Here is an 18,265-nt window from a genome sequence, read left to right on the forward strand (position 1 = left end):
GTGATATAGAAGGTGCTGTATCTTTTACCAAAGTCAAAACTAAAGAAACCTTTTATAAAGCTGATAACTTAGAAGAAGACTTTAAAAGTAGATTTGTGATCTCTCACTTTATAAATCAAACCCTAATCAATACTCACTGCTCTATTGATTCTAATGGAATTACTGAGTGTGTTACTATATGTAATAGTGAAGTTCATTCTATAAACGAAATTCTTAGCATGTTTCCTCAGTGCTCAGTTATCAATTTTGAACCTGAAGACCAGTCAAAGCGTTCTACTCCTGACAACTCTTCGAAGAATCATGAGTCTCATGACAAGGTAGTATATAGGCATACCATTGATAACACTCATTGTTCCAAAGCTAAATCAAGAACTCTTAAATCAAATGATCAAAGTTCTTAAGATTTTGCAGGTGAAAAGAAATCAAAATCTAATGTTAAAAGAAAAAAAATCTTGGAATTAAAGTTTGTTATCGATGTGGTGATGCCTCTCACAAAGTCAGCGAGTGCTATTTTGAAAAGAGCACCGCTTGCACTGATAATATCTTGACTTGAAATAATAAGTGGATGAAAAAGGTAAACTCATTAAACTGTATCCCTGATGATTAATAACATCTTTTCTTAGTGATCCTTTGCAAATGGGTCAGTGTATATTTTTTTAGACTTATTGTACATCTTAGTTTCAGGGTAAAGAGCATATTTGGTATTTAGACAGCGGCTGCTCAAGACATATGATAGGATTCAAATCTCTCCTGGAAGATTTCATAAAGAAGGATGGCCCGTCATATACATATGGCAATAATGGAAAAGGAACTACAAAGGGTTATGGAACCATCAAGTGCAATTCTGTTATTTGAAGAATGTCTCTTATGTGAAATGTCTTCAGTATAATCTCATATCTATCAGTCAACTGTGTGACACTGGCTATGAAGTTCTCTTTAACAAGAAAGAACGAAAATTTGTTGATCAAAAGAACATCATTGTTCTTACCGCAAATCGAAAAAATGACATCTATGTTCTGGAAATGTTTTCTGTTGAAAAAGCTCTTTGTCGTTTCTTTTTCTCTCGTGCTCAGTCTCATCTAAATTGACTATGGCACTAAAGGCTATCACATCTGAATTTCAAGAACATCTCAAGGATTGCAGGGAATCAACTTATGAGAGGAATTCCTAAGATGCAATTTGTCAAAGACAAAGTGTGCTCAGCGTGTGAAAAAGGGAAGAAAACCAAGTCTTCGTTCAAACCAAGGTCTTGTTCTTCAATCGTCAAACCTCTTCATCTTCTTCATACAGACCTTTTTGGACCAATTTCGATTAAGTCAAGAGCTGGAAAGAAATACACTCTTGTCATTGTGGATGAATTTTCAAGGTTTACATGGGTAGTGTTTTTAAGAAAGCAAAATCATATCGCTGATGAAATTATTGCTCTCATTAAGCATTGAGAAGTCCTCTATGATCACAAAGTTAAGCAATTGCGTAGTGATCATGGAGCTGAATTCATAAACTCTTCTCTGGAAGAATTTTGCTCTATTTTAGGAATCCCTCATAACTTTTCAGCCGTTAGAACTCCCCAATAAAATGGTATTGCAGAAAGAAGAAACAGAACTCTTATTGAAGCTGGCAGAACTATGGTTGTTGAAGCTGGTATTTCATGGTCATTTTGGGTTGAAGATGTCAATACAACGTGTTATACTCAAAACCAGTCTATTATTGTCAAACGTCATGGGAAAACTGCTTATGAGCTATTGAAAGGAAGAAAACTAGACATTTCTTACTTTCATGTGTTTGGATGTGTTTGTTACATCTTGAATCAAAGAGATCAACATTCGAAGTTTGAGGCTAAAGCTGACGAGGGGGTGTTATAGGATACTCTAGTGTATCCAATGCTTTTATAGTATTTAATATTTCAAGACAAATTATTGAAGAAACAATTCATGTCATCTTTGATGAGGATTCATTCATTCATGATCGAGTTGATCACCCCTCGTCAATTCTAAATGAACTCACTTTCAGTCCTTCAGACCCAATTCCTGAACTCTTTTCAAATGACGCTAATCCCATTGTTCCCAATATTGATCAATTAGTTAGTTCTCAGTCTATCCCTAAAGATCAGCCAATTATCCATGAAGAAGCTGATTCATCAAATCAGGAAGATTCTTCCCAAAGAAATACAAATGAAGGTTCTAACCCAAGAATCATACGAGATCATCCAGAATCTCAAATCATTGAAGATGTAAATTCTGGGATTCTCACTCGTAGCAGAGTCAGCAACAACTTTTTTCATGTTTTTTAACTTCGTCTCAATGATTGAACCAAAGAATGTCGCTGATGCATTGAAAGAGGCTGATTGGATTAAGGCCATGAAAGATGAGCTAAATGAATTTGAACGTCATCGTGTGTGGACTCTTCTTCCCAAACCTCAAGGAAAGACTATCATTGGTACTCGCTGGGTTTTCAGGAACAAAATGGATAAAGATGGAATCGTCATAAGGAACAAATCCAGGCTTGTAGCTCAAGTTTTTGTCAGCTTGAAGGGTTAGACTATGATGAAACATTTGCTCCAGTTGCAAGACTTGAAGCAATTCGTCAATTTCTAGCTTTTGCCTCCTTCAAAAACTTCAAAGTCTACCAAATGGATGTCAAGACTGCCTTTCGACATGGAGTTCTACAAGAAGAAGTCTTTCTAAAATAACCTCCAGGGTTTGAAAATGAAGAGTTTCCAGATCATGTGTATCGTCTTGATAAAGTTGTTTATGGCTTAAAGCAGGCTCCTAAGACATGGTATGATATGTTGGCAAGCTATCTTCTCTCAAGTGGATACAAACGATGAAAGATTGATAACAATTTGTTCATAAAGCAATCGGGATCTCATATCATTCTTGCTCAAGTGTATGTGGACGATATCATCTACGGATCCACTAATGAAAAGCTAAGTTTAGAATTTGCGGAGGTCATGGCCAAGAAATTTGAGATGAGCATGATGGGTGAACTAACTTTCTTTTTGGGCTTGCAGGTCAAACAACTAACTGATGGTATTTTTGTTTGTCAAGCTAAATATATTGCTGATATGTTGAAGAAGTATTATTTTTCTGATTGTAAACCGACAAAGACACTGATGTCTTCATCAATGTCTATTGGCACTGATCCAAGTGACATTGATGTAAATTCAACTCTGTTTCGAGGAATGATAGGCTCTCTACTCTACCTTACAGCCAGTCGCCTTGACATTATGTTTGCCACCATATTATGTGCTCGTTATCAGACCAGTCCTAAGGAATCTCATCTTCATGCTGTCAAAAGGATCTTCTGGTACTTAAAACATACACCCAATATTGGGTTATAGTATCCTCGTGACTCTGAGTTTAAGCTGGTGGGATAGACTGACTCCGATCATGGTGGGTGTGGTATCGATCGTAAAATCACTTCAGGAGGAGCTCAAATGCTTGGAAATAGATTGGTAAGCTGGTCCAGCAAAAAGCAGACATCAGTGTGTTCTACCGCTGAGGCTGAATATGTTGCCACTGGAAGATGTTGTGCTCAGATTCCATGGATTTAGAATCAGCTCTTGAATTATGGTATGAACTTGTCGAAGACACCCATCTGTTGTGATAACACCAGTGCCATTCAGATGATTCAAAATCCAGTGCAACATTCCAAGACCAAGCACATCGACATTCGCCATCATTTCATCAGGGCATAGTTCAAAAGGGAAACATGGAATTGTTCTATATTCCATCCACAGATCAGCTAGCTGACATCTTCACCAAGGCATTGGTTGAAAAGAGTTTAAACAAATTAACTGTTGATCTTGGCATGCTTTCTATGGTTTAATTGTTAATTAACTTCTTTTTGATCTTATGAAAAACTCAAAAACAAACAAGCGGTTCTTTCATTAATGCAAAAATCTTACATTTAGTATTTGCATGTATTTCCTTTTCAAACCTATCTAAGATTTATCTGCATCTTATTTGTAAGGACTGAAGCTGTCTTAAAGGATCTCAATGTTGTTGGTATTGAGAAAAAGAGTGGCATCGTGTCCTTTTCCTCTTACGAATACCCTTTTTCTCCTCCACTCACTGTTATGAATGCAAACAGCAACTATCAAAGCAGTAAGTCTTAGCTTCATCTACTGACTCATAATCCAATAAAACCTCGTATTCGCTCATGTTGATCTTGAAGACACGATGGTTTTATGGATTCAAGTTATTTAAATCCGTTACACAGACTTATCTTTGCTTCTCTCTTTCTCCTGATGAAGCTTGGAATCAATCTGTGACACTTTAATAATAAAATACTTCATCAATTGTGAGTTGTTTGATGATGTAGTTACCATTGTTTGTTCCTTTTTATAGCTAAAATTTCAAGTGGTAGATATCTTGGAAAATGGAAGTATATTTATGACCATTCAATTTGAAAGATTTGATGGATCAAGTCTTGATCTCCTTTCTAAAAAAGTTGCACATTTTTCTGTTTAAACTATTTCTCTTTGACTAATTCTTTTGTTTGTATTCTTATATTGTTATTCTCTCTCTGTACCATTTTTAAAAAGGAATATTACGGTGGCATTTTGAGCCTAGTATGCAACTTTTGACACATAATTGTCTATAGAAGCATGCTGTTGTATGTGATAAAATCTCTCTAAGTTTCTCATTAGCGAGACCATCTGCTGAGAACATTGAGTCACCCTCTCACGCTGATTGTTTAGCTCTGTCTAAAACTCACAAAATGAGATCGCCCGGTCCAAATAATTTTTTTTGATAAAAAGGCTAGGGTGTTTAATTTTAATTAAATCATCTTTTCCTGACCCTGTCCCTTGAAGCATGCTTGTCGTATGCATCAAGTCTCATGTTCTGCTGAAACATTAAGCATAACCCAATCGCTTATCCTGATTGCATAGTCATCAGCGTAAGAGATACTTGTCAGATCCTTAAATGACAAAGGGTTGTTCATGTCCCTGACCTCGTAGTTTGAGGTAGACATGGTACCATTATGAATTAACGGTGAATCCTTGATTCTAGATTGCAACTTACTCTATGATACAAAAGTTTAAACCGCTTCCTATTGATGAGTTAAATTGTTAATGATCCACACTGATTTCACCTCAGCATGATTGAAACAATGCACTCTTGCCCTTATATTCTTCTTTAAAGTTTTATGATTCAACGTAATGTACCATATGTTGATGAGAGCTTGTCAAATCTGTGCCAATGGGTATATCATTGTCCATGATATATTACACACACCTATCCATTCTTTCCATTTTTCTTCTAATAAAAGAGATTTATGATTCAACGTATGATATCACATCCAGACGAGATCTCGAAATACTATGTCAGTGAATGGTAATTTTAACCCACGCTATCAGAAGACGTCACAATCTTACTATGACTACAAGTTGATATTCTATTTGAAGATTAGCTGCTGATGTCAAAAAGGGGGAGATAAAAAATCATGAAAATCTCGCTGACGAAATCTCACTACTAGAAAAGCACATTCTAAGGGGAGTCAAGTCAAGATGATGTCAACGTTATCAGCTCAAGCTCAAGTTTTCATAAATGATTAAATGTTTGTCGAGTCATTCACTTTCTCAGGGGGAGAGATTGTTAGACCTACAATAATCAAGACTTCATTATTTTCATGGGGAGAACAAGCCAAAAGTATTCAACATTCCGCTTATATATTAGAAGACGTTTAGTTTTGAAATCATCAGATAGGGGGAGATTGTAAGGTCACACCTTATGATCTAATGAGTCAAACACATAACATGTTGATCTATCAGCGTCAACGTCTACAGGTCGACAACGCCAGCGTCAGCTTCACAAGTTGAACATCGTCAACTTATAGTTGTTCTATTGTAATCTTTTGTATATTAGGCAGTTATTATAGATAAATATAGAATAGATCAGATCCCATACCTTTATGATAAGACCGGTTCTTAGTATAGATTAAATTCAATCCCGTCAATCAAGGGATATACATGTATAGATTAGTATATATACAACATTAGGGTAAACCCTAATGTTGTGCTAATAGTCGTGGTCTAGTAGTTTTGTTCGTGGCTTTGTGTCAATTGTCTTTGTGACAAACCCGTCTTCTTCGTGAAGACATCTTTTTTCTTGGTGAAAGGAACATTTGGAGAACTCTTGTGTCATTTACTTTCTGTTGGTTATTTCATTCATACTTGAAGTGTATCCGATCAAATAAAAACCTTCAGAATAAAAGCGCCACAATATACGATGGTCGAAGGAATGCTGTACCCGAAAGGATTCACGACCCCATGGCTAAGATGTGTAGACGAGACCAACGACAAGAAGGCGCTCCAAGAAACCCAGGACGGTCGACGCGCATGAAAGAGCAAGGGCTCTTATAGGAAAGATACTCAAAATGGGGATTTACTGGCCCGACATTCACCGAGACAGGACAAAATTAATATGAACATGCATGGAGTGCCAAACCTACTCACCAATACAGGGGACTCCACCAATACCCCTGACAAATATCTACAACCCTGGCCTTTCTATCAGTGGGGGATCGACATTGTGGGCCCTTTCCCTGAAGCCCCCAGAAGGGTGAAGTTCTTAGTGGTTGCAGTGGACTAGTTCACCAAGTGGATCGAAGCCGAGCTGTTAGCGTGCATATTAGGGATGCAGATGATCAAGTTTCTATGGAAAAACATTATAACGAGATTCGAAACACCCAAAGTACTGATGAGCGACAATGGGTTACAATTTGCAAAAAGACTGTTTAGAAGTTGGTGCGCAGAAAAAGGGATAGAGAAATGACTCACGTCGGTAGCACAACCCCAAGTTAACGGGAAGACGGAAGTATCCAACAAGACGCTCGTGAATGGGATAAAAAACGGCTAGGAAAAGCCAAAGGCAATTGGGTGGAAGAACTCTCGGGAGTCCTCTGGTCATACAGAATGACCCCAAGGATGAGCACGTAAGAAACCATATTCAACCTAGCCTATGGAACAGAAGCGATGCTGGCGACATAATTAATGATCGGCTCACCACACAAAATGCATTTCCAGGGGAAGAACAACGATGAGGACCTAAGGCAAAACCTAGACCTCATCGAAGAAAAGCGTGAGCGATCAAATGTTCGACAAGTGGCCTATAGGAGTGCAGTAGAAGAATACTACAATCAAAGGGTGAAGGAGAAAGCCTTCAAAGTGGGAGACTACATCCTAAGGAAAAACGAGGCAAGCCACACCCAACCACAAGGGAAGCTAGGTCCCATATGGGAGGGACCATACAAATTAACCAGCGCACACAAGAACGGGTCATACACGCTTGAGAAAATTGATGGCAGACCAATCCCAAGAACATGGAATGCTAGGAACCTCAAGAAATTCCACTTTTAGTATTCACCGACACCTGATCAAGGAAAACAAGTGAAAATATCCCCGCCTAGGCGGGGGAAGAGTAGGGGGACCCATACCTAGAGGGGATAACAATGAATTTGTAACGACGTACCCACTGGACTGATCACCCAGGCCTATGAACAATACTCAATGTATTTCAGGCTTAGTGCACCTTCAAAATACTTAGTGTATTTCATTGAAGAAAAGAGCTTAATGTACTCATTACAACGTCAAATACTTGGTGTATTTCATTGCAGAAAATAGCTTAGTATACTCATTACAACGTCAAATACTTAGTGTATTTCCTTACCAAAAAGAACTTAATGCACTCACTACAACGCCAAATGCTTAGTGTATTTCGTCGCAGGAAAAGCTTAATACAACGCAAAGTAATTAGTGCATCTCATTGCAAAAAGAGCTTAATTTGTTCAGTGCAATGCAAAAACATAGAGACCCAAGATAGTCGTTATACATAAATGCTTAGCGCATATAAATTATAAACTTAGAATACCTCCTGTACAGCTAGGCCAAGCATATCCTTAACAAATTGTTAAAAATAAGCACATACCCGTAAATCCAAAAGAGGCCCCACACACAAAAAAGAAGAAGAGGGGGAGCACTTAACCAAATAACGGGAAAAATTAAGAACATGCAAAAGAAGCTACATGAAACTAAAGTTAGCATTCAAATATGCAAGTCATTACAAACATGGCCACGCAGGGCCCAAAATAAGTCGATGCCACGAAGGACTGAATCCATACACAAAGGAAAGAAAAACAAACAACAAAGCTTCATCAGATTTTTTCATCCCGAAGGGTAGCACAATCATACAAGGTACCTCACAGCCTACCAGCCTCCTCCTCACCACCACCAGCCTCCTCATCACCACCACCAACCTCTTCATTGCCACCACCAACATCTCCTTCAAAAATTTGATCGACACCACCACCACCAACACCTTTTTCAACATGTGGCACAATAACATCACCACCACGCACCCCATTGCCATCAGCATCATCACCACCTGCAGGATAAACCCGGGGCTCGTCGACATCATCAAAAGCACAGAGTTGCCTCATTCCAGCCATGTCCAACCGGCCAAACCAAGCAGATGAGCATAATCAACTGTAGCAAAGATAAGCAGAGCATCATCCAATCCTGTTGTATGGTTGGACCAGGAATCGCTGGCCTCATAATCATAGGTTCCAGAATCTATTTCCAACTTTAGTCCAACACGGCCAACCTCTTCCCCAACAACGAAAGCAGTGTGACGAATACGGCTAACCTCACCAGTAAACTCCAGATGTTCAATTAACCCGTCCATAATACGCACAACCTCCACCCGCAGAAGCCAATCACGATCCTGGCGTAGTGCATCCATCTCAGCCCGGATCTCCTTAACCAACTTGTCATGATCAACAACATCTCTTTCAAGGCTCTCGTTTTGGATCATCAACCTACACCAAAGAATCCAACTTAGTCTCTAACAGCACTCGAACCTCCTCCACAGACGCCTTCTCGGATGCCATCAGATCATGCTGATGGTCAAAGCTATGGATTTCCTTCTAAAGCTCTGCAATTTGCAATTTGTATCCTGACTCACGAGCAGCAAAACCAGCATGGCCGAGCTCCAGCTCATCGAGGCGCTAGATACACCGAGAGCCAACCACCAGATAAAACATAGCCTGGGAAGCAGTGTAAGGCATGTTATGAGAAAGGGAAATGTTCGCCATAACATCCATATCGACACCAACAGCCGGAGGAAAGGCATGGCGAGAAAACTCTACGACACTGACTCGAACAGATTACTTGGTGTCTGAAAGATCTAATATGCTCAAGAGTCATATTAGAATGATATTGCTAATTAACATATGATACTAAGGGTCACACTAACAACAACTTGATACAATTGATTATTTATTAGAAATTGATTTTAATAAATATTCATAAACTCTTATAATAAATTGGGAAAATATTTATTTCATGGAAATAACTATTTTACAATACAAGTAACACATTATTTCATAAGGTATGAATTAATAAGTCATGCACAACCTTTTGGACTAGTTGAATACTTTTTGTCTTTTACCTAAAGACAAAGTTTATATTTTATAAAACTTGGGTTTATAAAATTTAAACCTCTTCTCTATTTCTTTAGTCAAAACCGTAACTTCTTTAGGGATAAAGAAGTAGCCGGAGCTTTCCCGTTTAGAGTGTACTCTTTCTCTCTCACAGATGTGTTTCCAAATGATGTTCTTACATTATTCATGACGCCTACCTTAAAAAATATATAAAAAAAGTATAATAAGTATGTGATAAATTTGCATACCACTTTTGGGAAAACTGATAGTCTGTCAACAAGGGGATTTAAAAGCTCTGGTTAGTAGGAAGATGTCGCAAAATTAACCACAAGTTAAGGGAGTCTAGTGTTAACATCTTTGTGAAAAGTTATGGAGTTGTAATTAATGTATATTAGTATTAGACTATTAATCTTTAGTAATTAAGTAATAATTTCATAAAAATATGCAGGAAAAAAAGCGGTACCTTCCACTTCTTATCATGAGGTGCTTTATAAATCCATCATGAGAGTGGCAATCATATGGTGAGAGTCTAACTTCATGATTCCTCCAACAATCTTGAACGGCTACAAGAACCTATACATAAGAAATGCAAATTAAAAGGAGGCATGTTATCATCTTCATCTTTCATAATTACCAAAGATGAAATTCTTATAATTCTATCCACTAAAAATTAATGACAATGGTTCCATGATCCAAAGTACCTTACCTTATTCGCGATTCACTTTGTAAAAAGCACTTGTCAACATTTAACACTTTATCAAAGAAACCAGGAGCACGTAAGCCTAAAGCATAGACATTAGCAATTGCTCTTTGGGTAGCCATATTTTTGGACTAAAGGAAAATTCAATTTGATAGATAGAGATTTGGATTTAAGCAATAAGAAAGATACAAACAAATATATAAAAAGATGGGATTTACTGACCTTGTTTCTGTAGTCATTGCTACACTAATTGGTATGATTTTTTTGAAGACTTTGTTGCAATAAGAACATAAAGTAGGATTTACATGGGTGTAAAAGCATCTTACATGTACCATAATCAAATCTTACTACATTTGATCAAGCATAAACTCAATAGAACTCTTTTATATGAAATTCTAAAGGAAATTTATACCAATCAATGATGATGATGGGTTGACATCATCTCATACTGAGACATGAAATCCAAACATTGATCCTCAATTACAGGAAATCCCAAGACATAATCTTCAAAAAACAAAACCGAAGAGATACTCTTAGAATTTTCATCAGTCACCTGTCAAATCATCAAACAAATGTCTCGATTAAGAAATTAAGACTAATTACTATGATCTATGACCTAAATAGTAAAAATAAAAGAAAAACATGAAAACCTCAGAAGCTACTTGCAATAAAAACAATATGCTACTAACCTGGTCAAAATCCCTTAAAAATATAGCAAAAAAGGGAAAACCGAAAAAAAATCAAGTAGTTGTAAAAATATCAAAAATTTGAACCTGTGAACCAAAATCTTGGTATTTTAGACAAAAACTAATTCTTAGAAAACTGAACAGCAAATTAAATTTGTATAAATTCTCATTTTTTAATCTTTATATTAAAACTGTTTATTCTATTCCCATCTTGCCTGACAACAACACTTGGAGAGTATACATGCTTCTTTCCAATATAATGTTTTTTTTCTTTTGTCATTACTTTCTTTAATAGCAGCATGCTCGAGGAATTATCTCAACTTTCCTAAGACCGCCAAGAAGACAGTTAAGAAGATTCATATATTTACTCATCTGATACAAATGATGGAAAAAACAGAAATTAAAATATAATACCTATAAGAAGAAATCCATATGCCATTGTTGCCCAAGAAGGATCCTGCACATATTTAAAAAATTGGAAATGTTTGACTTTTATGGTACAAATGCACATAATCAAACTCTACCTGTTTCAAAAAGATCATGCATGCAAAATGATAGATGACCTGATAGATTTGAGTGATGTTATTGTTACATTCTCAACATTTTTAATCAATACATATGCTTTGTTAAATTTGATTAAAAATAACAAAAGATACAATCATATTTACTTCTCAACATAGATTCGAACAATATCTTCAACGAAAATAAAAATAAAAGAGGCATAACAATAAAATATTTTAACTAATATCTTATATAAAAAATAAAAAAAGACTACTACCCACCATATATATTTCATATTTCATTCAATCATTTTAGCAAACACTTGATGGGCAAGAGATGCAACATTATATCCAGGCACTTCTCCAGCACTAAAGTCGTACAACAATTCTATCAAATTTGAAAGTGTTGTTTTGGAATACATTCAAGTAAGCCATATGGATAAAAAAACATGTGACAACAGGAAGTAGAAAAAAGAAATAGAAGAAGCAGCAAGTCACAATAATAAGTTAAAATTCTCGAGTACGACTGAATAACTACAAAAAAAAAAAAAATCAAACTTCATTGAAGAAATCAATAACATCATTATCAAGTATCTCTTACCTGCTTCTGGAATCATCTATTCATGATGCTTTTGACATCTCAAATTAGCTGCTACTTCATCTCGTCGAACTCTATCTTGATCTGTCTCGATTTCGTTGTCCCAATAAAGCTCACCTTCTTTCTATATCATTCTCCTTCTTTCATGATCGAACACAAACTCATCACACACATCGAAGCCCATAAGTTTTCTATTTCTTCTTTCCCCTATTTTTTTCTCCCGTACAAAACTTAGGTTAGATAGATTTTGTGAAGGAGTGAGAGAGCGTAAGTGTGGGTAACGAGGGGTGGGGACGAGTATCTTTTTCATTTATTTTTGGGTGAAATTTAATTTTCATTAATATAATTTCTAATATAAAACCTAAGTATGTTTTATAAAATTGATGAGAAAAAAAAATAAAGGGGTTGATAAGATGATGTAAGCATAATGATCCAATGGTGCGAAAGATAAGAATAAAATTCAATCAATGATTTATTTATTTTAAAACTAATTTTTTTTTTTTAGAGATGATACGACATTTAAAGAAATATTTGCCCAAAATCTAATAAAATAATAGTATTTTATAGTCATCAAAATCAAACAAAAATTTCATGAAGCAAAATTGTTTGGAGGTCAATTTTGGCCATCGCACTCCACAAGTGCCAACAACCATACCGCCATCTTCCCCTCTTCACTCAGTGGCATGGTTTCTTTGAAAAAACGGATATACATACAAAAATTATATATGTATAATATTATCTGTAGATATCACAAGAATATACATACCACTTTTTGTCTACTCCATCTCTTCTCTCTATATATACAGCACACCCATTTGTCTTCTCACACACTTCATAGCTCGTCGCCAAAGCCACTCACTCACACATTTGACGAGTTTTAACAAATACTTACATACCCAGGTACTTAAATTTCTAATAATATCTATTTGTATGTTATTTCAGGTGTTTTCGCGTGTTTTATGGTTCGAATTTGTCTCTTGAGTTGTTTAGTGTTTGATCCATCTTATATGATTTACTCGATATTTCCGAGACGTACATGATTTGATATGTTTTTTTTATATAGGAATCCATGATTTTCGGGTTGAGATTTTTCAATTAAGTTCGATTATCAGATCGATTAGTGGCTGTAATAATAGTTGGGTTTTTTTTTTTTTTTTTTTTTTTTTGTTTTCTGATTGAAATTCAAGCTTTCTATGGTAGTTCTTATCCAGAAGATCAGGACTATTTCACTATTTGCATTGATCGTTAGAGATATGATCAATTTTGTGTGATCTGATTTTTATGGTGTTGCCGAATCAGTGTGATTTAAGTTCTACTGATCCCCTTTGTTTGAACTTTGATCATCCTCATCGTTACAAAAGTTGGCTGATTTTGATTTGAGTTCAAAAATCTTCCTAATTTTATCAGTTAGTGAAGGATCGTCATCTGAAATGTCGTTTCACGCTTTCTGTGTTCATTCCCTTGCTTCCATTTCTCATTTCTGTTCTCAGTCTCATTTACCTTACTTACATACAGGTGACCACCATGGCGACTGGACAAATATTCTCTCGTACAACACAAGCATTGTTCTATAACTACAAACAATTACCAATTCAACGGATGCTTGATTTTGACTTCCTTTGTGGTATATCTAAATTTACCCTATAACTTTTCTTAATTTCATATTCATAAATCTTTAACTTTCAACTAACATTACTTCAACTTTTTATCAATCTTGAAGGGAGAGAAACACCCTCAGTTGCTGGAATCATCAACCCTGGTGCTGAAGGATTCCAGAAACTATTCTTCGGGCAAGAGGAAATCGCCATTCCAGTCCATTCCACGTATGTTTTATATATATATATATATATATATATATATATATATATATATATATATATATTTGTTTATTTATTTCCGATTGATTATAACAAGATAAACCTTATCTTTAATACTATAAATTTACATCAATATTGCAGCATTGAAGCAGCTTGTGCTGCACATCCTACTGCTGATGTATTCATAAACTTTGCATCATTCAGAAGGTTAGTTCTAGTCTACTTGTATCTTATTTCATTAGTGGTTATGAAGCTTTTATTTCTGATTTTGGTAATTAAATACTTTTATAAATTTATACAGTGCTGCTGCTTCTTCCAAACTTGCCCTCAAACAACCTACCATCAGAGTTGTGGCCATTATAGCTGAAGGTGTTCCTGAATCAGACACCAAGGAGTTGATCTCCTATGCAAGGTCAAACAACAAGGTACGAAATTACGATAATACCCTTAACAACTTTAATCATAGTTAACCACTGATGGTTGTTCTTGCAGGTTGTTATTGGTCCTGCAACTGTTGGTGGGATTCAAGCTGGAGCTTTCAAGATTGGTGACACTGCTGGAACCATTGATAACATTATTCAATGCAAATTGTATAGGCCTGGATCTGTTGGATTTGTCTCAAAATCTGTAAGTATGTTTGACTTTAATTGACCATGTATTAGTAATTGTGAGAGATAAGATAATTGTTAAAATAAAAAATTTAAATTTAAATTACAGGGTGGGATGTCTAACGAGTTATACAACACAATCGCGCGTGTGACAGATGGAATCTATGAAGGCATTGCTATTGGAGGAGATGTTTTTCCCGGTTCCACCCTTTCTGATCATGTTTTGAGATTCAACAACATTCCACAGGTATATAGAATTATAAATCTCTCATCTCTCTATTTATTTATTTATTTTTGACATTTTTATATATTTTTCAGATAAAAATGATTGTTGTGCTTGGGGAACTCGGTGGAAGAGATGAATATTCATTAGTTGAAGCACTTAAATCAGGAAAAATCAATAAACCGGTATGCGCTTGGGTCAGTGGAACTTGTGCACGTCTCTTTAAATCAGAAGTTCAATTTGGTCATGCAGTAAGTTTATTATCTTACTTTCTTAAATGCTAAATTATGCAAGAAATAGCAACCTTTCACCAATATAGACAGTGTACTTTACTTTTTAGTTACCCTTAATATCAATATATACATATCTTTATCCTGTCCATAATAGCAACATACTTGCATTTTCTTTACCAATAATGGGAATATGTAATGTAACAAATAAATAGCAAAAAGTAAGTATGTTGCTTTTATAATTTATAGGTAAAATAAAGTACAATGCTATTATCGATAAAGAATTCAAGTATGTTGCTATTGTGGGTAAGAAAGAAAGTACATTACATTGCTATTTTTCCTTTCTTTAATTTGGAAGGGTAATTTCGTAATTCTGTTGATCATGTTTAATCTTTTTTACTTACCCATTCATTAATCAGGGAGCCAAAAGTGGTGGTGAAATGGAGTCTGCACAAGCTAAAAATGAAGCACTCAAAGATGCCGGAGCAGTTGTCCCCACTTCATTTGAATCATTTGAAGCTTCAATCAAGGAAACATACGAGAAATTGGTAAAAATCCTAATCCTAATCTTTTTTATATTCCCATTTTGCCCTTCACGAACTCAAAAAATTTCGTTGTTTTATTAGGCCGAGGAGGGAAAGATTACCCCTGTTAAGGAAATCACTCCTCCACAAATCCCTGAAGATCTTAACTCAGCAATTAAAAGCGGGAAAGTACGAGCACCTACTCATATCATTTCAACCATTTCTGACGATAGAGGTACAATTTTTTTTTTTAAATAAAAAATAAATTAAGGGTATAATTCATTTATGAATATTTTATAGAGATTAATTATTTTTTAATTTCAATTTTCAGGTGAGGAGCCATGTTATGCAGGGGTACCAATGTCCACAATTGTTGAAAAGGGAATGGGTATTGGTGATGTTATTTCTCTGTTGTGGTTCAAACGTAGTCTTCCACGCTACTGCACACATTTCATCGAGGTGTGTTTGTTAAAATTTCAAAATACCCCCTCATATTTCTAGATGTTTGTCACTAATGGACAATTTTCTCAGATTTGCGTGATGTTATGTGCTGATCACGGTCCGTGTGTCTCTGGTGCTCACAACACAATAGTAACCGCAAGGGCAGGAAAAGATTTAGTATCAAGTCTTGTTTCAGGTAAACTTAATGAATATTACGAAATTTGTTTTTTAGGATGTAGGGGTAAAATGGTCATTTTGGGAAAACACATCTTATTATATTTTACAAAACTTTGAGAACAGGTTTGCTAACAATCGGTCCACGTTTCGGGGGTGCGGTTGATGATGCTGCTCGTTACTTCAAGGACGCTTATGACAGGGTGAGTTTGGTCAACTATGGTCAAAGTCAACCCGGTTTGACCTCAAAGGATCCTAAAACTTTTTTTTTTTTTTTTTTTGACAGAAACTTACACCATATGAGTTTGTTGAAAGCATGAAAAAGAAGGGTATTCGTGTACCAGGAATCGGGCACAGGTTATTTTTTTTTTATTTTTTTATTTTAATAATTATTTGTTAATGAAAAGTAATTGACATGTTTGGATTGTTTTTTGTGGTTAAAAAGGATAAAGCGAGGTGATAATAGGGATAAAAGAGTGGAATTGCTACAACTATTTGCCCGAACGCATTTTCCATCAACAAAATACATGGAATATGCAGTTGAAGTTGAGACTTACACTCTTTCAAAAGCAAACAATTTAGTAATGAATGTTGATGGGGCCATTGGTACCCTTTTCTTGGATCTTCTTGCTGGAAGTGGAATGTTCACAAAACAAGAAATTGATGAAATTGTGAATATTGGTTACCTTAATGGCCTCTTTGTGTTGGCCCGTTCAATCGGTCTCATTGGGTAAGTTTATTTTATTCATCTCTCTCTCTCTCTCTCTCTCATGTACTTTTACTAAATGACTAAAATACCCTTTGACTACGTGTAGGCATACGTTTGACCAAAAGAGGTTGAAGCAACCGCTATATAGGCACCCATGGGAGGATGTTCTTTACACCAAGTGATTTGTGTTTGTCATCATTTAGGAAGTGCGCACGTTACTTTGTTCATCAAAAGTGTTTTTTTTTTTTTTCAAGTTCTGTATGTTATTTGTTGTAATGACCTTGCGGTATGTGCATTGTTTGTTTGTATTTGTCAATGGAAGTTATAGAGAAAATTCTCTATTTATATTCATTAACAGGAGTTCACGAATTGGCAAGTTATTTTTCTCATCTGGATACTCTTGCATATTTGTTATGACCAAATCCTAAAAGATATTGAACGGTGATACTGACAAAAATGACCATATCAAAGATTAAAATGATAGGATTTGACCTTTTTTCCCCCTCTTTATCGAAATGACTCATATGTCTGGAACATAGCATTCCGGATTCCGGACAATATATAAAGTGGGTATACATTTCATTTGCACCAATCCCTCCTCAAGTATTTTATTTTGTCCCCGACCCAGAATTTTTTTGGATTCATCGGGTTTTATTCGAAATTGCAACATCTAATGTCCTTATATCGTAATGTACTTCGGTCATTGATAAGTTGTTTGAGTTTTGACGATGTTATTATGCATTTATTTGGATTTGGCACCCAGAATGACCCACATTGGAATTTTTTAACGTTAAAGTAACATTTTTTTTTATTTGTATGCTTGATATATTACATTTGATTTATCAAACAAGTTACTATTAAGCTTTATGTCCTGATATAGGACATTTCGGAGAATTGATTCTGATTTGTCTTCTTCGGATTGCGAACAAGTTCATTAGATTCCATAATAGTATGTAACCCCTCATCCTTTTGTCATTGGGACTAGCATGCAATATGAGACATTATTTTCGATAATGTCAGGAAATGCGGTTGTGTGGTCCAATCATATAACACATTTGGAACTATGTCCAGAACGGGGGTTACAAAGACCATCAAAGCCATGGAGAAATTATAAAAGTGTCAAAAGGTTATAATAAATAAGTAATGACTAGAACTTCTCTCTCATGCTAATCCCCAATATTTCAAGTCTTTTAATCTTCATCAAAAGTCATAATAAGAAACTAATGTGTTGTTTGTTTTTTCGAAGCAAAAATTCGTGAAGTCTGCGGACCACCTCTATCCTCTGTAGCGGAAGAGGTGGAACAAACGGCTGCAGCCTATAATAAGAAGCATGTTTGTTTTTTAACATCTGCTGACTGCTGCAGTAAACTGAAGTTTAAATAAACTAATTTTATAAACTGAAAATAGTTTTCAACACCGAAATTTAAATAATTCTAGTATTAAAACATTGAAAGAATATTAAAAAGAACATGTAAAAAAACAAAAATATAAAACTTTTTTAAAAAAACTTACAAAAATATAAAAGAAGCTAACAACTTTATTCTAGAAAAAAACTAATTTTAAAAAACATAAAAAGAAAATAATAAAAAAAAATTAAGAAAGAATTGCAAG

The 18,265-nt window shown here is 35.4% G+C and overlaps 1 protein-coding gene across 1 annotated transcript; it reads left to right on the forward strand.

Moving 5' to 3' along the window:
- Positions 1 to 12,671: 12,671 nt before the first annotated feature.
- LOC145119173 (ATP-citrate synthase beta chain protein 2-like) lies at positions 12,672 to 17,005 on the forward strand. The gene is made up of 16 exons (XM_079054794.1): positions 12,672 to 12,828; positions 13,444 to 13,552; positions 13,649 to 13,751; positions 13,887 to 13,952; positions 14,047 to 14,170; positions 14,238 to 14,372; positions 14,463 to 14,600; positions 14,672 to 14,827; positions 15,226 to 15,354; positions 15,433 to 15,565; positions 15,662 to 15,789; positions 15,862 to 15,967; positions 16,072 to 16,148; positions 16,232 to 16,302; positions 16,391 to 16,675; positions 16,761 to 17,005. The coding sequence occupies exons 2-16, from the start codon at positions 13,453 to 13,455 to the stop codon at positions 16,834 to 16,836; spliced, it is 1,827 nt and encodes a 608-aa protein (XP_078910920.1). The 5' UTR covers positions 12,672 to 12,828; positions 13,444 to 13,452; the 3' UTR covers positions 16,837 to 17,005.
- The last annotated feature ends 1,260 nt before the right edge of the window (positions 17,006 to 18,265 follow it).

This window comes from Lactuca virosa, chromosome 6, assembly GCF_052849685.1.
Source record: "Lactuca virosa cultivar CGN04683 chromosome 6, Lactuca_virosa_CGN04683_v6, whole genome shotgun sequence".
NCBI lineage: Eukaryota > Viridiplantae > Streptophyta > Magnoliopsida > Asterales > Asteraceae > Lactuca > Lactuca virosa.